General features: G+C 36.3%; 1 protein-coding gene across 4 annotated transcripts in view; it reads right to left on the reverse strand.

Annotated features, from left to right (window-relative positions):
• Positions 1-23,677, reverse strand: part of TAF2 (TATA-box binding protein associated factor 2) — a 72,424-nt gene that overhangs the window by 38,708 nt on the left and 10,039 nt on the right. For all 4 annotated transcript variants that reach the window (XM_079796346.1, XM_079796347.1, XM_079796348.1 and 1 more), the window contains exons 4-10: positions 14,652-14,770; positions 13,001-13,142; positions 11,694-11,925; positions 9,013-9,197; positions 5,086-5,199; positions 3,861-3,960; positions 1,960-2,045 (exon numbers count right to left, since the gene is read on the reverse strand). In XM_079796346.1, the coding sequence (XP_079652472.1) occupies positions 1,960-2,045; positions 3,861-3,960; positions 5,086-5,199; positions 9,013-9,197; positions 11,694-11,925; positions 13,001-13,142; positions 14,652-14,770 (978 nt within the window). The remainder of the gene's footprint in view (positions 1-1,959; positions 2,046-3,860; positions 3,961-5,085; positions 5,200-9,012; positions 9,198-11,693; positions 11,926-13,000; positions 13,143-14,651; positions 14,771-23,677) is intronic.

Here is a 23,677-nt window from a genome sequence, read left to right on the forward strand (position 1 = left end):
CACATGGCCGGGTTATGGTCTCAATCCCCAGTATGGGACATGCAGGAGGCAGCCAATCAACAATTCTCTCTCATCACTGATGTTTCTCTCTCTTTCCTTCTCCCTTCCTCTCTGAAATCAATAAAAAAATATTTTTAAAAAATTCAAGATGAACTGCATATCTAAAACAAAAACAATTATAAAAGTACTAAAATAAAGAAAAACATTTATTTCCATAATTTAGGGGTAGAAAAAAATCTTTTTTTTTAATATATTTTTGTTGATTTCAGAGAGAAAGTGAGAGTTAGAAACATCAATGATGAGAGAGAATCATTGATCAGCTGCCTCCTGCACACCCCACACTGGGGATCAAGCCTGCAAACCAGTATATTCCCCGACCAGGAATTGAACCGTGATCTCCTGGTTCATAGGTTGGTGGTCAACCAGTGAGCCATGCCAGCCGGGTGGGAAAAATCTTCCAAAAGAAAAATGTAAAATCCAGAGGACAGTAAGACCAGATTGACTAGGTAAAAATTTAAGAGATCAGGAGTAAATTAAAAGAAAGGTACTATCTAGTAGAATTACTGAATTCCAATTTGTAAATGTCATATAGACATAAATAAAGGGAAAAAAAATAAAAGTTCATATATTGAAAGACAATATATCAAATTTATAATCATGGTTATACCTCCATGGAGAGGTTTTATAGGAATGAGGGGTGATAAAAAAAAAAGGGTGCTAAAAAGGATCTTTATGTTTTACTCCACACACTTTTACACTGTCCTGTTTTATATTTCTTAAAGGAGAATGTATTCATGTGCTGCTTTTATATACTAATTTTTAAAATTAAACATACAACAAGAACTAAATAAATGGGCAAAACCAAGGTATTTTCACACAATGGGAATGCTCTAATTATATACTAGGAAACAGCCATATGTCAGGCAGCCAAGAAAAGAAAGTGAATTAATGAGTGAATGTGCACTATGTATGAAGATTTATCTCAAATAATTTCACAACCAACCTTGTTAAAATGGATTATGAATCATCACTGTCACTTTACATATTAAAACACACACACACACTTTCTCTGGAACAATATGCAAAATTTTCTTAGATCACCAACATTAATAATGATAAAAAAAATCCAAGTTTGTCTTAATTCAAAATTTCTGTGCTTTTCCACTGACTTAATCTTGTCTCAGTGACCATAACAAAAAAGGGCTCCTGGTTATAAAATATCAAGTTTCTTAACTTTTGTTGTGCTTTTAGGCACCGGGGCAGTCTGGTTAATTCTATGGGCCCATATAAGAGATGAATTTAAAACGCACAAAATAAAATTTACAGAATTATAAAGAAAAGCAATTATAGTGAAATGAAGTTATCAAAATATAAAAAAATTATGATATACCAATATGTGTGTGAGCTTATCAATGCATTAAATAATAAGATCTAGCAGTGGTCTACTCTAGCAATTTTGAGAGAGTTATAAGTGCAAAGAATATTTCAAATTATCAGCTAACAATTATAATGTGACAGAAAAATATCTTGTAGGCAAAGTCACAGCATTATCTGTTGCCTACATTTATAATTAAAGAAAATGAAAAATTTCACTTTATGGTTAGTGAAAATATTTAAAAATTCCCATCCAATTCAATTCAAATAATCATTAGTGTTTCCATTATTTTAAAACTTTTATGAGAACAGTATGCTATAGTAGCAGTAGAAAATTAACATGGAAAAAAAGAAAAGCATTACACTTTTAAGTCTGTTTTAAATGTTTAAATTCATTTGTAGCCATCATATGCAATAAAAATAGTAATGAAAGGAGTAATGTGGTTACCAGGGTTTGTGGCCTCAATATTATTACCTGTTAATATTACCCCTTTGGTTTGTGTGGGCCTCAACACCCATACAAATGATCCTAAAAGAGTAATCCCATAAAAGGTTTATAGTATCATATCTGAACAATAAACATACTTATCCTTCTCTTTTCCTCCACCAAATATGGGATGTAGTAAAACTCCACCAGTTTTCAGCTCATACGCCACAATTTTGTCCAGCTCCTAAAAAATACGAAAATCGGAGCCAGTGAAAATTTTTTTACATATAAATTTAAAATTGAACTGTGATTTCTCATTTCCTAGAATTAGAATGTAAATTTCTTAAGTAAATTAAATGAATTTGGAAAGTAATTTATGTTCTTATAAACAAAGCAAACTATACCGCTGGCTAAAAGAAGCACCTAACAGCCTTCTATACTTTGTGACTTTAGAGCTGGCCAGTAGCCTGGCAACTTTCCTAATGACTCTTCCCAACCTTTCAGCTGGTTTTCCAAGTTTACTTCTTCCTTCTCTGTATTTGACTTTGATGGAGAATTTAGGGGATAAAATTATATCAGGAATCAACATTTTAAAACTCCTTGTCTTCTACAATATGACATACATCAAAGTAAGAAAAAAAAAGCTTAAGTGAAAAAAGGACAACACAGCTGTGCTAGAAATTCATGACTAGTTAAATAATATACAAGAAGAATAGAGAAGTGGTAAAAATCATAATGAAGTGGTTAAAAGCCAGGTCTAAATCCTGGCTCTACTACTTACTAGCTGTGTAACTTTGGCCAAATAACTTAACCTCTCTGTGCCTCAGTTTCCTCATCTGTAAAATGGGGATAATAACAGAGTAGTTAGGAAGATTAAGATGGTTAACATTTATAAAATGCTTATAATAGTGCCCCAAACATGGTAAGTGCTGTATGTCATTTCCCCTTCATTAGTTTTTGAAATGAAGAAAGGACTCTTCAGTTCTAGATGTAGGAATCTTTCTATAGTTGTAAATGTCTGAAATCTTTTACAATTACCTCTTGGCTTACTTAAGTTCTAGTTGGGGCGATGAAGATAGGTAAAATGAGAAAAGCAGGGAGATAAAGGGATCTATTTAATAAGGATATTAAAGGCTAATCTTCTTCCACCTTAGAAGAAATAAGCTAAGCATGATATGATTAAAATGTATATTTACATGAATGGGCTAGGCAAAATACAGTTGATTTTTGTCTTTTGGGCCAAATCTTTAAATTATAGGAAAAAGACTAACAATGACAGGAGCATAAATGCACTGAAGGGCTAGCCAGGATATAATAAGCACTTACTATGTACAAGGCACCATGCATATTACATGTATGATGTCTCATATTTCCCGTCCATTGGGTAGATACTAATACTACTCTCCTTATACAGATGAGGCTTGGAAAGATTAACCAAAGTAACAAAGCTTGTAAATGTATGAGGCCAATTACAAAGCAATCTGACTCCAGAATCTGGACTCTAAGTCTAAACAAATTTAGGAAGCAGAGAGATACATTAAAAATGACTACTATGAGAATTTGGAATATATCTGATAACTAACTTGATGTTTAAGGAGCTTAAATATTCTTTTCCTTAGCAAAAAAAGTCTTTAGAGGCTAACACTGATAATTGGAAACCAGATAAAATAGACCATTAGTTTTTCCCACTATACTTATTTTCAGTTTACTAGAAAAAAAATTAGAGATTTTTGAATGACAATAAGTATTTTACAATTATTTTTCTAAAAAAGGACATGTGTCTGGCCAGTGTGGCTCAATGGTTGAGCACTGACCCATGCACCAGGAGGTCACCGATTCCTGGTCAGGGCACATGCCTAGGTTGTGGGCTCGATCCCCAGCAGGGAGTATGCAGGATGTTTCTCTCATCCGTGTTTCTATATCGGTCTCTCTCTCCCTTTCTTTTACTCTAAAATCAATAAAAAATAAAAATTAAAAAAAATAAAGGGCATGCAACTTTGAAATCAGGAAAACATGTCTTACTGATTTCTAAGTGGATAATGGATCTAGCTATTTTTACCTCTTTAATCCAATGGCGGTATTCATTAACTCCAAAAGTTTTTTTCATCCAAAGTCCATAAATATAGCCTGAAATTCCCTTCAGTACCCATTCATCAGACCTAAACAACAAGTAAAAATATGAACTTTTAATCATAAAAATTCTTCAGATAAAACAGATTACCGGTATAGTGTATACCTCTCTGCCTTCTTAAAGAAAATGAAAGTTATTAACAAATTATTTGGTTTTCCCACTTCCAGCTGAGTTCTACTTGTCCATTCCTTGTGCCTTTTCACATCTGGCTTCACCTTTACCTGCAGGACTGCTGCACAGTCTTAGTTCAAGTACAATGTGCCTATGTGTGTTCTCTGGCAGTTCTGCTTCCCTCTCACCCAAATCTGTCCACACAGTCAGCCTCTAAAATAACAGCTGCATTCTGTTATTAACAACCCATGCATAATTATCGATGGGATTCCAAGACCTGAAGTTTAATTACTTAATTTTTTAGTTTCTCAAGAGGAAAGGCAATTTATCTCATTCATTCATTTATTCACTCATTCATTTGTTCATTCAAACATTTGGCTTACCATGTTCCAGGCCCTATTCTTTAGTGAAACTATGTAGTTTAAGAAAGTTACACATCAAGGGGATACCCTCTCCCCTCTCTTCTCCAACAAGGGGGGAAAAACAATATTTATAGCACAGAATGGTCACTGTTATAAATTACAATCTTAAGGGAGTTTCCTGTGTTTCTTCAAATTCATCTTAAATTAATCAAAAAGAAAATAAAAAGTAGTATCTCTTACATCATTCAAGTAAATTAGCAGAGCTAGGCAACAGCAGGAAAATTCCTACATAATTATCACTATTGTAGAGGACCATTATTTTGCCTTAAGCATTATCTTGAACATTACCGATTGCACTGAGCACTGACATTAGAATTTTAACTATAGTTTGCTGTACATTCAAGACCTTTTATTTACAGTATTCATTCAGTTTAAGAAATTGTTGCTATCAAAATTCTTACCTTATTCTTATCGCAAATTGCAAAACTAACTATATTGAATTCATGGCCAAAAATTTAGGATGAAATTTACATTCATTCTTTTTCTTTAATTATATATAGAATAGTGTCTTTTAAATTAACTACTGCAATTAGCACAAATGTGAGTTTACATTGCAGGAAAAGAAAAACAAAATTTCTCAATTCTTCTTCTCAGTAGTTGTAAACTTTGAAATTACTCACCAAGACATTCTGGATATGAAACATCCAAAAAACTGCTGGGCCAAGGACTGGGCTAAACACCTTCTAGTCAAAGGTGTCTCATCGATAATCATGGCACTGTGTAATAGATTTGTGCTGGAATTTTAAAAAGACAGCTATTTATAACCAGGAAAAAAACAATTATTCAGTCAAAATAAAATAAAATAATCCCACATTTAAAATAATAGATTTGAAGTTAGGAAAAAAAGAGAAAAACAGAATATTCTCCCAAAGAGCTTTTGTATCTTTTCAAAATATAGTTGAAATCCATAATCTTGATATTTTTACTTAAAGCAAGGACTACAATGTTTCCCACTGAGTTCCATGAAAAGTATATATACCTTTTGGGTGGGTAAAGGGAAGGGAAGCATCATTATGTTAATCAAAAACTAATCCTCTGAATGGCTGTGGAGGGGGGGCAATTGGGGAAAAAGGAGACATATGTAAAACTTTAGACAATAATAAATAAATAATAAATAATAAATTAAAAACAAAAACAAAATACTAATCCTCCTAGGAAGGGCTCTTGTAATCTTTTTCAAGTAATAACTATTATTTTTTGTGCTCTATTATTTGCTTTCATATACACTGACCTATAGGAACCTTCTAACAACCCTCTGGAAAATGCAAGAGCAGTATTACTATCCCCTTTTTGTTTTTTATTTTATTTTTAATATTTTTATTGATTTCAGAGAGGAAGGTAGACGGAGAGAGAGAAACATCAATGAGAGAGAATCACTGATTGGCTGCTTCCTGCATGCCTCCCACTAGAGACCGAGCCTGCAACCTGGGCATGTGCGCTTGACCGGAATCAAACAGGATCCTTTAGTCCGCAGGTCAACACTCTATCCACTGAGCCAAACCAGCTAGGGCACTCCCCTTTTCAGAGATGAGAAAATTTAGGTCCAGATAGGGTAAGATGATTAACCTTGACACACAAAACTTCTAAATTTGAAACTTTTCCAAGAATGAAACAGAGAAGGGAGAGAGGTAAAGAGGATACAAAAAGAAAGAAAATAAAAATAAAGTTCTCTTTTCCTTTTTTCTTACAAAAAATTTTCTGAAAATATAAATGAATTTTGAAATAGTGCAAAGAAAAATCTCTCACTAGTTATTCACAAAATAACTTACATGATTTTTAACTGCATAAGCAGAAAATAGACTTTTAAAAAATATGTAAAATATTCCCTCTTCTGTAATAATTTCAAGATTATGTGCCTATAGAATAAAACAAAATATTTAAAAACAGAAAAAAATCTGCCATTTTCAAGAATTAAACAATATCTATAAGTGCATTGAAGTTAAATGAGAAATTTAGGACACATTTATTTCCTTCTTTGCCTTTCCTTCATCTTAAATTTTTGTCAAATAATTATATATTTTATGATTGACTTTTTTTCTTAAAGAATTACCTCTGACATTTGCATTTGGTTTCATAATCATGTTCCAAAAAATGATTTAGACATTAACTGTTCTTTTTATTTATTTATTTTTACATTAACTATTCTTTACTGGCTTAATTATTTACCAATGTCAGTAAATAGGCATTAACTATTCTTTAATAGTTAAGGTTGTTCCTTTTGTATCCCTTCTTCCATTTTTGGTTTCTTCCTTTTGACTTATCTCAGTTGGCTGATGGACCTTTGGGGGCATTGTTTGTCAGGCCAATTATGTGAGTTCTTACATGTCTAGAAGGTCTTTCTCTTAACCCATCCTATATAATAAAAGCCAATTATGCAAATTGACCGAACGGTGGAACGACTGGTTGCTATGACACACACTGACCACCAGGGGGCATATGCTTAATGCAGGAGCTGCCCCCAGCCCACAGGCCCCAGGCCAGCCAAGGTGGGTGGCAGCAGGGACCCCCCGGATCACCCCGCCAGTCACCCCGCAGAGGGAGGCGACTGGCGGCGGCGGGGGGCAGGACTGGCGAGCAGATGGCACCAGGCCAGCCAAGGCAGGTGCCAGTGAGGCCCCCCTCCACAATTGCCCTGCTGGTCGCCCCACAGATTGGCCCTGATCACTGGCCAGGCCTAGGGACCCTACCTGTGCACGAATTTGGTGCAGCAGGCCTCTAGTATATGAATAATATCGTAACTATGTACAGAATTCTTTGTAGTTGTTGCTCCTAAAAATTCAACAGGCATTGCTTCATTGTAGAATTTAGTTACATAGTAAAGTTTGGGAAAAGTCCACTTTTTTCTTAGTGTGTAACATGTTTCCTTCCTATTTAGATACTGAAATGTTTTTCCTTTATCCTTGAAACTTGAGATTTCATAAAGATGTACCGTCCCTTTATATTCATTTTATCCCTTAAATCGGATGGCTCACAGCTTCCTTCACATCAGAGAAATGTTCTTCTATTATTTCTTTGATTTTAGAAGTAGTAGATTACAGAAAATAGTTAAACAAAATCTTTAACTAGAATCTAAAAAAAAAAATTTTTGGTTTGGTTTTATTGAGATAGAATTAACAGACAGCACTGTATAAGTTTAAAGTGTATAGCATAATGAATTGAATTATGTAATTCCAAAATGATTATCACAATAACTTTAGTTAACATTTATTTCCTGGTAGATAGGGTTACAAGAAAAAAAAGAGAGGAAAAAATGTTATTTTCCTTGTGATGAGAACTTTTAAGATCTACTACCTTCACAACTTTCAAGTACACATTATATCCCCAATACTTATTTTATAACAGAAAGTTTATACCTTTTTAACCACCTTTATCCAATGCCCTCACTTCCCACCCCCACCACTGCTAATCACAAGTCTGATGTCTTTTTAAGTTTTATTTTGTTATAGATTCCACATCTAAGTGAAATTATACAGCCTTTGTCTTTCTCTGGCTTAACTAGAAACTTTAAATGAGTATATAAAATCTTCATTAGTGGTTGGCTCATAATAGGCTCAGTAAATATATGTAGTGAGTAATAAATGAAAGAATGAATCTTTTTGCTCCTTCTCTTTTTGTGCTCTTCATCTTCCTGTTATACAAATGTTGTATCACTTATATTCTCTGTCTCTTATGCTTTCCCTCATCTCTTTAGCATTTTCCTCTGATATCTAATAGAAATTTTCAAGCTAGTTTTCTAATATAATTTGGTTTTATGCTATTCATGACTTATACTTTCCATTTTTAATAGTAATTTTTCATATAAAAGAAATTTTTGTAATTGAGATTATTCTTTTCTCATACATGCAATAAAAATTGTAGAAACTGCCCAGCTCAGTGGTTGAGCATCAACCTATGAACCAGAAGGTCAGGGTTTGATTCCTGGTCAGGGCACATGCCCGGGTTGTGGGCTCGATCCCCAGTGTGGGGCGTGTAGGAAGCAGCTGATCAATGATTCTCTCTCATCATTAAGAGTTCTATATCTCTATTCCTTTCCCTTTCTTTTTGAAATCAATAAATATACATTTTTGCCCTAGCCAGCTTGTCTCAGTGGATAGACTGTTGACCTGAGGACTGAAGGGTCTTAGGTTCGATTACGGTCAAGGGCATATGCCTGAGTTGCATGCTCGATCCCCAGTAGGGGGAGTGCAGGAGGCAGCAGATCAATTATTCTCTCTCATCATTGATGTATCTATCTCTCTCTCCCTCTCCCTTCCTGAAATCAATAAAAATATATTAAAATAAATAAATATTTTTAAAAATTGTAGAAACTAAAAAACAAACGAAAACAAAACATGTAAAACAGTATCAGTTAATTCTGGATGAAAATAGTATGAGTCTTTTGGGTTATTCTAAAAGTTTTCTTCTTTATGCTTTTTTATGTTCTTTAATTTTAAAAACACTAGATTTTCTACAAAGCCAACCATGTCTAAATTAAAGAAAAAATACAAAACACATCTTAAAATTGATCATATAATAAATAACCATTTCAACTTTGAAGAAATACCAACCTAAAAATGCTCATAGAAGCATAAGCAGCCACTTCAACATAAGCCTCATCAATGAATACAGTCTTAAAGCAGGAGTATGGGTATCGACATGTAAGAATTTCTTCATAAAATTCAAAAACTTCATGAAGATATGATGTGGTATGTTTAAGCAATGGAAGAAGTTGGGGTAAACAAAAATGAGTAACCTGAAAATAAAAGCAAGGAAGAAATAACTTATCCTAAATAAGTTAATTTTGTATTTTAAATTTCCTAAATATCTCAATTATAAATAAATGTTCATAAAGGTCCTTTTTCCTTTTTTACAAATTCATGGTACTGAAAGAAAATGCTGGTGTGAAATTAGAGATTACTTTTACTATATGTACAAAATATTTATTGTACTTAAAAATCAAATTCATGATGGATTATAAGTCTGTAAAATGCTTAGAACCAATGAAAATAAAACTTTGTTTCCAAATTAAGTAAAAAATTCTTCTGCATACAAAACCAAAAAGATGTACATTTCAAAGACTTGCAGATCTACCAGTAATTCAGAAATATCTAACCCAGTGAACATTGGACATGTCATAGTATTATATTAATAATTAATAGTCAATGTTAATCATACTATCTTTACTGCACATAGAATGTCTTCCTCGATTATCTCAACTACATATTGAAAGCCGCAGGGAGCTTATTGCTTGCTAGGAAATAAGAAATGCCTGCAATAGAAACAGTAATTCTGATTTCCTTATTAGGCTACATCACACCTTGGACATGACACACAAGTATAACATTCCATCTTATCCCAATTTATGATTCTGTGCCAAATGAATGGCATCAACAGTGACAGAGATCACCCTTGCTAGAACGAGCTGGCAACTTTTCAGGCAGGAGATCGAATTTGAGCTAATCTTTTTAAATTGGACAAAAGTCTGATAGGTAAGGAGAGGAAAAGAGGACATTCCAGATAGTGTCAGAAACAGGAATAGGGTATGATCAGGAAAATCTAAGTAAACTATCTATATTGAATACAACAAACACAAATAGGAACGTATTAGAAAAAAGCTAGAAAGGAATATTAGGGTCAAATTTTAGAAGATCTTGAAAGCCATGCTAACAAGTTCTGATTACTGCAGGATTGTGGAGGTAAGGAAAGTTTCAATGTATGATAAAAATTATTCTTCTGATAGCATTATAAAAAAATAGAGTAGAGACTACCATAATAGTGAGGGATGAATATCTAAACATTATTAATGGGCAGGACCCAAATTGCATCCTGATCAACACTTCTATAGGTACACAAACAAAAAATAAAATACTATTCACCAAAAAAAGAATTCACTTTCAGACAAACCTACATGATAGCAAATCTACTGATATTGAGGCAAAAATTAAAACTATTTGAGCCCAGCTAGTATGGCTCAGTGGTTAAGCGTCAACCCTTGAACCAGGAGATCAGGGTTCGATTCCCGGTAAGGAGCATGCAGGAGGCAGCCAATCAATGATTCTCTCTCATCATTGATGTTTCTCCCTTTCCCTTCCTCTCTCTGAAATCAGTAACACACACACACACACACACACACACACACACACACACACACACACACTACTTGAGATGAAAAAACTAAGATATGAGCTCTAAGTGTTTGAGAAAAATATCTGACTGTCATTTTCCTTTCTCTCATCCAATGACAACGTGGGAAAAAATTCTTCCAAAATACAAAGTAGGTACTAATCAAATGTTGATTTTAAAGTTGATCATTTACCAATAATAAAATTCATTGTCAATCTAATCAGCAAATATGCTTTTAAGAGACATTGTCAAGACAGTTTTTAAAATTATTCACAAAATATTTTGAAAATTTTCCATGAGTGATTTCAAAAATCCTGTGAATTCCAGGAAAGCAAACAGAGCAAGGAGCTAACAGTCTAAATCTGGTTGCCCTCATTTTTGCTCACATAACTCAAAGAAATGCGATTGAGATATACATGGTCACAGTATAAGCCTTATATTAAAAGTAATAATAACTACAATTGAAAACATAAAGAACTAATAGATTTTGGATTTTGGTAAATAATAGATTCATTCAAATGTTACTTTAAAAGTGTACCGTAGCCAGAGGATCAATAACCAGTGAATTACTTTCTAACTACAAGCAGTCTCATGCTTGGGAAGACCTAAAAAGCACTATTGGGCCTATCAATTGATAAATGATTTGTTACAAAATATGGGATGGGGGAAAACTGGAAGCATTCATGAGTTTGTTGAGCAGAATCCTAACCCTGTCTCATCCTTTTCTCTTTTCCTCTGTATACTGAAGTGAGAACAAATCTTGCTCTTTAATTTTGAATTGCAATTTTTCAGGTCAAGAGATGTTTATAACATATATAAACATATGCCAAACAAAAAGATGACATTATTAATGTGCACAATTAGTTACCAAAATTAGCCTATATACTCTAATCAAGATATACTTGAAGCTTTTTTGAATGTGAAGACCTCTGTTGGAAAAAATCTGAAATTTTAATACGACAATATTTTGAAAGGAATTCACATCATTAAATGTATATCAGACAAGGAAACCTTTTCTCTAGAATGATATTCTTGAAGAGTCAAGAAAAACTTAGCATTTCATTAATATCCTTCTTTTTCTCAGGAGTGAAAGGGCGAAAGGAGAGAAAGGAGCAAGAAGCTATACCTCATGCATATATGGATCTACAAGTATTTCAAAAGGTCCAATGGCTAAGGCGATATTTGACGCAGCTGTTGGAATGGTAAGCATGTAATGGAAGGTCTTCTTCCTCATATCATGGGTATACACTGTCTCCACCAAATCGCCATTGGAAACAGCCACCATCGCAGCATCTACTGTAAATTCTAATTTCCATGTACATAATTCAGAGTATGAGTCAACACATGGGAACCAAAATCTAGAAAAAAGAACAACAGTATAAAAAATATGTTGAAAGTGTAATCTAAATTGCTTTACCCGCATATAAATTATTTTAACATTCATAGAATAACTACAGTAAGAAACTTCAGCTATTTGAATACTGAAGTGTTTTTTTTTACTGTGCAATGTGGAAGAATTTTATTAAAGACAGAAACTTGTCTCCAAATATTATCTGGCAAAACTAAAAATACTGATAATAATTTTTTTAAAATACAATTAATATCCAGAATCTATTTCATAAGTTAGAAAATCGCTTTTTTTGAGTATGTGATGCATTGTATAAATTCAAACATGTGCTGGTAAAGCCATACATAAATTTCTAGTTGACTTTCTATCAATTCAGGTCAGGTTTTATTATAAGTAGCACTGAAACACAAAGAAATATAAGATATCATCCCTGATTTGGAGTAGTTAATAATCTCAGAAGAAAATGCATACCATAAAGTAGTATTTCAACAATATGTAGTGAACTACAGAACTATGAGAATAAACTACAATTACAATTACACACAATGAAACCAAATCTCACTATCATAGTGTTCAACAAAAAAAGCCAGATATACAGAGCATGATGCATATGCTTCCATGTATATAAAGTTCAAAAGCAGATGTAATTAATCTGTGGTATTTTAGAAATCAGAACAGTGACTACCCTTTGGCAGGAGAATATCAGGTAGGGAAGCAGTGAATGGAAATGGGTGGGAAAGAGACTCTGAGATGCTGGTAATGTTCTTTTTCTTGATGTGAGTGTGGATTACATAGATTGTTCACCTGTGAAAATTTATTGAACTTTTTATATACAACTTGTGTAATTTTTTGTTTACTTCAATATAAAGTTAAAAAATAAAGGAACTGAGATGATTTTAGAACAATATACTTACAAATGAATGAGAAGAGAGAAGACATATTGAGGAGGAATAACTAATAGAACAAGAAAGAGGTAGAAGAGATTGGGAGAATCAAGCTGGTACTTCTCATTTTATACTAAATACATGTATTGTATTTACATTGAAAATGAAATTAACTAAAATATATAAGAATTAGTAATCTACCTTGTGGAATTCTGATACCCACAAGAGAAAACATGAGCACCTCTCTCTGCCATACTTCCCTCTACACTGGGTACCACAAAATGAAGACCTCCTTTTGGCTGATCCAAAGAAAAATTGATGTGTATCTTTAGGACCTTTAATTCTGCAACAAATAAATACACACATGCATTGATACATAAATATATAATTAGTGGCCTATGTAATAAGAGCAAGCTTACACTGAACAGAAAAAGGCTCATGAAAAACCACAATCCTTAACCAAATTAAGGTTTTTGCCATCTCTCCATCAAGGTTAACTCAATAGCCTGTCTTCACAGGTGTCCTTGGCTCCACTCAATTCTAGTCACTGCTGTGTTCTTGGAAATGTAGCTTTGGCTATGCCATGTCCTCATGTCAACATTCCTGGCAATGCTACACTGCCTCAAGAAAAAAATCTCAACTCCCACATCCGACTCTTCTAGATCCAATTGAAGACATACTTTTCAGGTTAAACATATGGTGATGGAAGATTTGACTCTGGGTGCTGGGCATACAATGTACATACAGATGATGTATTATAGAATTGTACACTTGAAACCTATGTAATTTTATTAACTAATGTCAGCCTAATAAATTTAATAAAAGTTAAAGGACATAGAAATCCCCCGCAAAAAAATTTTTAAAAAACTGACAAAAAGAAAAAAAAGTTTGTTCTATTATTACATTTCCCCACAGATAGTTAACCATAGTTGACTCTGGGAGTAGATGAAGAAGTGAAGGGTAAGGTAGACGGGAAAGTTTACCCAAGAATTTACATTATGCATTATTTATTTCATGGTTTGTTTGTTTTCGTTTTGGTTTTGGTTTTTGTCTCGCTTGATTTCTACAGAATGTGTTGCTTTCATATTATGTTTAAAAGTTGTTTCTTTTAATTTCCCCCAAAACATTATAACCATATGCACTATTCCCAATCTCTGAACATACAATGATGACTTTCCATGTCTGTACCCTAAATTAGGCAAAACTCTCCCCTCAAAATAATCCTCCCCCACACAAAAACTAGCAAAAATATGCAAAATCAAAACAAAATGTCTTTTACTTCCTTATCATGGTTAATTTTTATGAGGCCAAATAAAGGTAAGCAAAAAGTTATATATAATAATTATAATGGCTATAAATATATTCAAAAAAATAAAAACTTAGAAATAATAAGACTATGCTCAAAAGTATGCACAGTGGGTGTTATAAACCCTATGTTCTAGCTTTGACTCTACTATTAATTAATGACCTTCAGCAGGTCACTTATTCTCTTTCAACTTCAGATGATTCTTCTATAAAAGGATGATAATTTTTTAGGATCCTTCCTGCTATTAAATGTTGTAATTCTAAACTGATTTGATATTGTGTGGAATCTCAAATCTCGATAAACTGTTCCAGTCATCTGATTGTTTTTTATAACTTTCACTTTAAAAACAACAGTGAAATTAGTTGATTCCTGTCACACCCCTTCATTGCTATTTTCCTGTTAGCCTGTGATCCTTAAGGGAAAAAAAAAAGATTCTAACTTGTGATTATTTATTTTTACAATTTTGACATCATTTACATGTCAAGGTTCTAGTCACTGAACCTAACAGGATTGTATTGCACAGTCAATATAGTCTTGGTATTTTACCATCAACATGTTTCCATAACTCTGATGGAACCTTAATGCAAAGTTCTCCATTTCCTGCATCAGGATCCACAGCACTCACCGCAGCTGCGTAAGCGTTGGAAAAATAATTGAGATTTCTCCTAGGGGTAAAAAAAAGAAAATTAACAATACACCATATGGTTTACCAAGCATTTTCTTAAATATTTGATAGCATTTGTTTGTAAGCATTACATAGTCTTACATAATTCATAAGAACGCTTTTTAGCCATGTAACTATTGCTCTACTCACCAAGACAAAAACTCCTGAACTAGAAATTCAATGACATATAGTCCATTCACCAATGTTATCCTATATAATAAAGAGGTAACATGCTAATTGGCTGTCACACCCTCACAATGGTGGCGCCCATTCCCCTCAGCCCCGCGGGGGGGGTGGGGGGGGAGGCGGCAGGCACAGGAGTTCCCCAGTCCCCTCAGCCCCGCTGGCAGTGAATTTTCATGCGAGCATTACCTTTTTAAAAAATCCTTACCCAAGGATATGATTATTTCTTTTAGATCATCTGTTCTCGGGGAGCAGGCCTAAGCCAGCAGGTGGGCATCCCCCAAGGGTCCCAGACTGTGAGAGGGTGCAGGCTGGGCTGAGGGACCCCCCATGAGCATGAATTTTCATGCACCAGGCCTCTAGTATGATTATGATGATCACATTATCCAATAATTTTGGAATGCCAAAACCAATACACTTTCCTGATATAAATGTAGAGAATATATGTAGAATTTAAGAAATAATTATTCTTTATCAATCTGGTAAAAATTTGAATAGATTAAACAGGCCTTATAATCTGACAGATATTAAGGTGACTAGGGGGGTGATGTCCCTCATCCCAGCCTGCACCCTCTCCAATCTGGGATCCCTCTCACAATCCAGGACTGCTGGCTCCCAACTGCTCGCCTGCCTACTTGCCTAATTGCCCCTAACCGCTTCTGCCTGCCAGCCTAATCACCCCCTAACCATTCCCCTGACAGCCTGATCGACACCTAACTGCTGCCCTGCCGGCCCGATTGCCCCTAACTGCCCTCCCCTGCCGGCCTGGTCACCCCTAACTGCCCTCCCCTGCTGGCCCAGTCACCCCTAACTGCCATCCCTTGCCAGCCTGGTCACCCCTAACTGCCATCCCTTGCCAACCTGGTCACCCCTAACTGCCCTCCCCTGCCAACCTAGTTGCCACCAACTGCCCTCCCCTGCAGGCCTTGTCCCTCCCAACTGCCCTCCCCTGCAGGCCTGGTCACCTCCAACTGCCCTCCCCTGCAGGCCTGATTGCCCACAATTGCCCTCCTTTGCAGGCCTGGTCCCTCCTAACTGCCCTCCCCTGCTGGCCTGATCACCCACAACTGCTCTCCCCTGCTGGCCATCTTGTGTCCACATGGGGGCAGCCATCTTGTGTGCTGGAGTGATGTTCAATTTGCATATTAGGCTTTTATTATATAGGATTAAAACATATGAGGAAGCCCAGCTGGTTTGGGTTAGTGGATAGAGCGTTGTCCTGGGACCGAAGGGTCCTGGATTCAATTCTGGTCAAGGGCACAATATTTTTTAAAAAAATCAAACCACCTGATGGTCTTGATACACAAAACATATGAGGATGGGAATCAATTCCTCAAAATATAATACTGCTCCTCATCATTCCCCAGTGTATGACAATGTAAGCTTAATGAGTAAGGGGAACTCTGGGCTGGTTCACTGTTATATCCCTTATATGCTGGGGCGGGGGGGGGGGGGGGTGGTATTTGATAAATTTATTTGTTCAATAGTTACTTGATTTTATCTCCCATTGGATGAAAACAATACACAGAAGTCTTGTGAAAATATGAAAAAATTGTTCTCATCTGATTTTCTAATTTTATTCCATAAAAAAAACTTACATGTACACATATTACATTTCCTCCCTGAAATCACTTAAAGGAATATGGAAGGAATAGAAAAAAGAAAGACAAGGAATGGCAAGAGCAAGAAAACAAGATGAAAGAGCAACACCGTGAGCCATATTCTCACTGTCACCTTTATGTCTCTCACCTGCCATTAGATCAATGCACAAGGTAAAGTTAGTTTGGTAGTTTGGTATTCACTAGTTTGGTAAATTTTTATTTAATTATTTAATTATTTTTTTATTATTTAATTATTTACCAAATAATTAAATTTTTATTTAATTATTTGGTAAATAATTCACTAGTTTGGTAAATAATTCACTAGTTTGGTAAATAATTCACTAGTTTGGTAAATTTTTAATCTACAGAATGATTACAAGAAAAAGCCATTAAAGAAAATATTCAGTTATACATTCTTAACTTGACAGAGGCCATTCTTCCCCCATCTCCACCTCTCTACTAACTAGGAAAGATGTAGTATTAACTATGGCTTTTAACAAGTTCTTAACATAAAGCTCTGGAATTAAACAGACTGCTCAATAATTTTAATAATTTCTATTAGATAAATATGTAAAAGCTGTAAAAACTTTAGGATCACAATAAAAACTCAGTTCTCAATACTACCCATTTTTAGAATTATCAGACAGTAAAAATAACTTTTTTCTTTGGTATGCAACTCTAAACACATTTTTATTGATTTTAGAGAGAGAGAAAGGGAGAGAGAGATAGGAAGATTAATGCATCGACATTGATTGGCTACCTCCTGCATGCCCATAACCTGGGCATGTGCCCTGACCAGGAATCAAACTGGGGACCTCTTGGTGCATAGGTCTAAGTTCAACCAACTGAGCTACACTGGCCGGGCTACAACTCTATAAATTTTAACGCATGTGTAACTACCACCACAATCAGGATAGAGAACAGTTTCATCATCCCAAAAGGTCTCTTGGGCTATGCCTTGTGTCAAAACAATGGAACAACAGCCCAGCCAGCGTGGCTCAGTGATTAAGCGTTGACCTATGAACCAGGAGGTCAGGGTTCGATTCCCAGTCAGGGCACATGCCCAGGTTGTGGGCTTGATCCCCAATGTGGGGTGTGCAGGAGGTAGCCGATCAATGATTCTCTCTTATCAGTGATGTTTCTCTCTCCCTCTCTGAAATCACTAAAAATATTTATATTTTTTTAAGTTTTTTGTTGTTGTTTTTAATGGAACAACAGAATGTAACCTCTTGAGGCTGGCTTGTCCCACTCATTATGTTTCTGAAATTCATGAAAAGTGTTACATGTATCACCATTTTTGCTTTTTACATTGAATAGTATTCCATTGTATAGATTGTGGTACAGATTCTTGATTCATTCACCCACTGAAGGGCATCTGGGTTGTTTCCAGCTTGTGGCTTTCACAAATAAAGCTATTATGAACAAACTATAGAGGCCCAGTGCACGAATTCATGCACCAGTGGGATCCCTTGGCCTGGCCTGCACAATCGGGCTGAAAACGGCTCTCCGACATCCCCCGAGGAGTCCCAGATTGCGAGAGGACGCAGGCCACGCCAAGACCCCACTGGTGCACAATCGGGGCCAGGGAGAGACACGGGAGGTTGGCCAGCCTGTGAGGGACCGCAGGAGGGCTCCAGGGCATGTCCGGCCCATCTCACTCAGTCCCAATCGGCCAGACCCCAGCAGCAAGCTAACCTACCAGTCAGTGTGTCTGCCCCCTTGATGATCAGTGCACGTCCTAGCGACTGGTCGACCGGTCGACTGTCTGCCCCATTGTGGTCAGTGCATATCATAGCGAGCAGCTGAGCAGCCTTAGCACATCATTAGCATATTATGCTTTGATTGGTTGAACGGCCGATCAGTTGACCGGACACTTAGCATATTAGGCTTTTATTATATAGGATGAGCATCAGTTTCTTTGTGACTTTAATCTTCATTTCAGGAGTACAAATACCCAGAAGTGGGGCTCCAGAGTGATATGGTAAACATACGTTAAGTTTATAAGAATGTGCCGAACAGTGTTCCTCTGTGTTCCTATCAGCAGAATATGAAATTGGCAGTTGCTCCTCCTCATCATTGCCAGCACTTAGTTAATGTAACATCTAATCTTAAAGACTACTTATACATCTATAGATTACAATTTATTTTCAATAAAATTTCAAAAACAAGAAATTTGAAAGATAGTTAAAGAACTTGTAATTTCCCCGTTATCTGTGAAATGCAAAATTAAAAAATAATCGTTACACAAAATGCCAAATTTAGACATCACATATTAGGCTGCTCAGTTTCTTTATGGGAAATTATTCTCTTAATGTCCTCATTTCCTCAGAAAAGGTAAAGTGATCCAAATAAAATGGTGAGTCATTAGAAATGAAATCTAATAGGAAGTCAGTTATAAGGAATACTTTTCTCATGGTTTGGATTTCAGTGTTTGCTTTCATAATAAGAATCAAATGTTTTCTTTCATAATAATCTCATAAAAGACAAAAACTACAAGGCAAGATTATAATAAATGTTTTCAATTTTCAGAATAATAATGACTACAAAATATTAATGTGCTCGTGCCCTATAACCACCCCACCCACCCCACCCCACCCCACCAACCCCCAGTCCTCCTCGAGGAAATAAAGCTGAAAGATGAGTAATGCTGTAGGGGATACTGAAAAACTGGAAAATTAAGATGATGGAATCCTATATAATAAAGAGCTAATATGCTAATTAGACCGAACAGCAGAACGACCATTCAGACAACCATCCAGACGATCTTCCGGATGACTGTCCGGACAATCTTCCAGATGAAGCCAGGGCTGCGAGGGCCGAGCCCCTTGCATGCATTTCATGCATCGGGCCTGTAGTCTATTATAATCACCCACATTATATTAAAATAATCTGTTAATTCATTGTCAAATAAAGAACATGTGCTTCTTAAAACTATAGGTGCAGTCCTGGACAGTTTTGCTCAGAGGTTAGAGCACTGGCCCACAGACCAAAGAGTCTTAGGTTCGATTCCCAATCAAGGGCACATACCTGGGTTGCAGGCTCGATCCCCAGCCCTGGTTGGGGTTTGTGTGGGAGGCAACCAATCAATGTATCTCTCTCACATCCATGTTTCTCTCTCTCTCTCTCTCTCCCCCTCCCTCCTCCCCTCCCTCTCTTTTACTCTCTCTAAAAACCAATGGAAAAAATATCCTCAGGTGAGGATTAACAACAAAAACTATAAGTGCAGATTTTGTAAGCCGTAAGATTCAATTATTTTTCTCTATTTTAAAAATATTTCATGGAAACACAATTTACATCAGAAAAGTATATATACTCTAAGTATATAGCTCGATGAACTTTCACAAAACCAAAGCCAGTATGCAGAACAAGAACAGAACTTTATTAGCCTCTAGAAGCCCTCTTGTGCCCTCTGATAACCACTAACCAAGTCCCACTTCCCACCACCAAGGAAAACTCATTATGATGACACTTAATGTGCTAGATTAACAACTTAATATACATTCTCTTGTATCTGACTTCTTTTACTTGACATTAAGTTTGAGAGATCCATCCATATTATTACATTTAGTTGTTGGTCATTCGTTCTTATTACTGTTTGGAATTCCAATAGTGTGAGAATACACCACAATCTACTATTCTACTATTGATGCATCTTTAAGTAATTTCCAGTGTTGATTATTATAAATGTTGCTGTGAATGTTTCTGTGTGAATTTGTCGGTGAATACATGAACATGCTTCTATTGGGTGTATACCTAGGAGTGAGACTGTCAATCATAGAGTATGCATATATCCAAACTCAATTTACTTTTCTACTAGCAGTGTTTGAGAGTTCTAATTATTCTACATCTGTGTCAACACTCAATTTTTTCCTTGCCTTTAGTTTTGATAGCTTACATACAGGGGGGGGGGGGGGGGGGAGGGGGGGACCCAGCCAACAGAAATTGATTGTTGGAACTTTGAAAAGTTGAGACTTTTCAAGCAAAATAAAAAAGGTCTTCTCAAAGTGGCAATGCCTATCTAGGAAAGAAAAAGAAACAGATGAAGGAAAGAAGTCAGCTACTGTAGGCTATCTACCTACAGAAACAGGTTCTCTGACAAAGTCTACATGTATTTTATTCTAAGAAGAAATATAGAAAAAGAAGAAAAAAATAAAGAAAGAAAAGGAACACACCAAAGAGTCCTACCCCCTATGGAGGCAAACTATAATCTGCAATGAGAATATTATCCAGAACAAAATTGCATGCAGATTTCAGAGATTGAAATGATTTATAAAGTGGGCTATTTTTTCTTGTTTTTTAATGTCCACGTAAATATCTGCCATTTGATAGAGCCATTTGATATTGAGCAAATTCAGTATCCATCTATTTTAGGCTATACTTAAAGTTGTTTAGGGAAATGATTCTATATGAGGAATATCTACCATGTTCTTTGATAGGAATTAAATGTATAACTTTTCCAGTAGATGAGGTTTATCTATAATACATAAGATTCAAACACAAAATATATTTAGAGAAACTTCAAGTGCTGCAATTATTTTATTTTTCCAGCAGACAATAAGCTGGGGTGGGGGAGTGGGTGGGGGCAGGAGAGTAAAAGAGAGAAAAGCCTTAAAGATGTTACCTAAGCCACTGGGTTTTTAGTTGCTAGTACAGATAAATTAACACTCAGTTGGTTAAAACAGGTAGAAATGCCTTTTAGTCTCTTATGTTTCCCTTTCTTACAATCCTCCTATAGTTCAAAGGTGCTGAATCTCAACCAAGATAAGTAAGCACACTCTTTCCATTAAAAATAGGAGGGCCTGGCATCTTAACTTTAAAACAAATAAGAAAATGTGACGAAGAATGTACATTACCTCTTTGAATGTTAGGACATTCTTGTATGTATTCAAGATCACATTTTACCACCGATCATTTTAAGTATAATTTTCAATTTCAAAACTGTCAAACAGCCCTAGCCGGTTTGGCTCATCCGATAGAGCATTGGCCTGTGAACTGAAGAGTCCCGGGTTCGATTCCTGGTCAAGGGCACATGCCCAAGTTTCAGACTCGATTCCCAGTAGGGGGCGTGCAGGGGGCAGCCGATCCATGATTCTCTCTCATCATGGATGTTTCTATCTCTCTCTCCTCCCTTCCTCTCTGAAATTAAAAAAAAAAATTTTTTTAAACTGTCATACATTTTTTTTGTTTCAAGTTTAGTAGAAATTTTATTGGCTTATTGAAAAAAGTAAGTTATTTTAGAAACAGGAAAGGTAACAAGTATCTAAGGATATGCTAATGACCTTAACTATCTGCCTTTCCCAAAGTTCCCTTCAAAAATGTCACCCATGGGAATATTTTTCATATCTAATTGCAAAAAAAAAAAGCAACATTTCTTCTGAATAACTGGTGTTTCTGTCTTGCATCTTACGAATCTTACAAGTAATAAATACTAGTGTTTTTATAAGTCATAGTGGTTCCCCCTCTTTGGGATGATAATCAGAAATATCAAAAACAAACCTAGTTTTCCTTGAGTAATTGTGCAGTAACTTTTTTTTTTTAATATATCTTATTGATTTTTTACAGAGAGGAAGAGAGAGGGATAGAGAGTTAGAAACATCGATGAGAGAGAAACATCGATCAGCTGCCTCCTGCACACCCCCTACTGGGGATGTGCCCGCAACCAAGGTACATGCCCTTGACCGGAATCGAATCTGGGACCCTTGAGTCCGCAGGCCGACGCTCTATCCACTGAGCCAAACCGGTTTCGGCGTTTGTGCAGTAACTTAATAGTGTATACATACCATCCTTTATTGTTTTACCCTACAACCAAAAAAAAAAAAAAGTCTACAGGCTAATTTCATTAGGAACTTTAAAAAAAAAACTATCCATATACATATAAAAAGCCAGGGGCCTCACGACCGAAACAACCAGACGGACGACCAAACAGGCTGTGTGGGGTGACCAGGCCAGCAGGAGGGACAGTGAGGGGCGACCAGGCCGGCCAGTTAGGGGCGACCAGGCCAGCAGGGGGGGCAGCTGGGGGCGACCAGGCCAGCAGGGGGAGCAGTTGGGGGCGATCAGGCTGGCAGGCAGAGGCAGTTAGGGCGACCAGGCCAGCAGGGGGGGGGGGCAGTGAGGGGCAATTAGGCAGGCAGGCAGGTGAGCAGTTAGGAGCCAGCGGTCCAGGGTTGTGAGAGGGACATCCCCCAATGGGTCCCGGATTGGAGAGGTTGCAGGCTGGGCTGAGGAGACCCCTCCTACTTCCGTGCATGAATTTCATGCAACAAGCCTCTAGTCCTATATAATAAAAGCTTAATATGCTAATTGTCCGGTCATCCAGTTGGCTGTTCAACCAATCAAAGCGTAATATGCTAAGGCCACTCAACTGCTCGCTATGATGTTCACTGACCACCAGGGGGCAGATGCTCTGACAGGTAGGTTAGTTTGCTGCTGGAGTCCAGCCGATTGGGACTGAGCAAGAGGGGCTGGACACACTCTGAAGCCCTTCCGCAGTCCCTCCCCAGCTGGTCAACCTCCCACATCCCTCCCTAGCCCTGATCTTGCACCAGTGGGGTCCCTCAGCCTGGCTATTTTTTCCTATCACTTCACATTATTTTTTTTTTTTTAACAATTTCTTAAGTGATTTCTTCCTCAGTACTTCAACTGTCCTTTCATTCTTTTCTTTTTCTTTTTCATGGATGCCATGTTCTTTGGAAGCTTGTTTAGACCAAGTTAATGGCCTTTTAGGCTTTCTCCACGTGAATAGTTAACTTTTTGAATAATAAGAATTATATGTGACAGGGGAAGCCATCAGGATTTTAGAGATGCTTAGGTGGGGCATGGCCAAAAAAAGGTTCAGAACACTGCTTTAGATGGTGATCCTCAAGCTTTAATTTGCATTAGAATCACCTGACATGCTAGTAAAAACACAAGCTGCAGGACCCCACCTCTTGTTTTCAGTCAGTAGTTCTGGGGTAATGCTTGGGAATTTGCATTTCTAACAAATTCCCAGGTGATGTTGATGCTGCTTGTCTGGGAATAATACTTTGAGAAAGTGCTGCCTAAATGCACTTATTACACATCTAAACGAGTACTTAACTAAACAGTTTATAATTTTAAAAAAAGATTTTATAGTTTGGAACATT

The sequence above is a fragment of the Cnephaeus nilssonii genome, assembly GCF_951640355.1.
Source record: "Cnephaeus nilssonii genome assembly, chromosome: 18".
NCBI classification, from domain to species: domain Eukaryota; kingdom Metazoa; phylum Chordata; class Mammalia; order Chiroptera; family Vespertilionidae; genus Cnephaeus; species Cnephaeus nilssonii.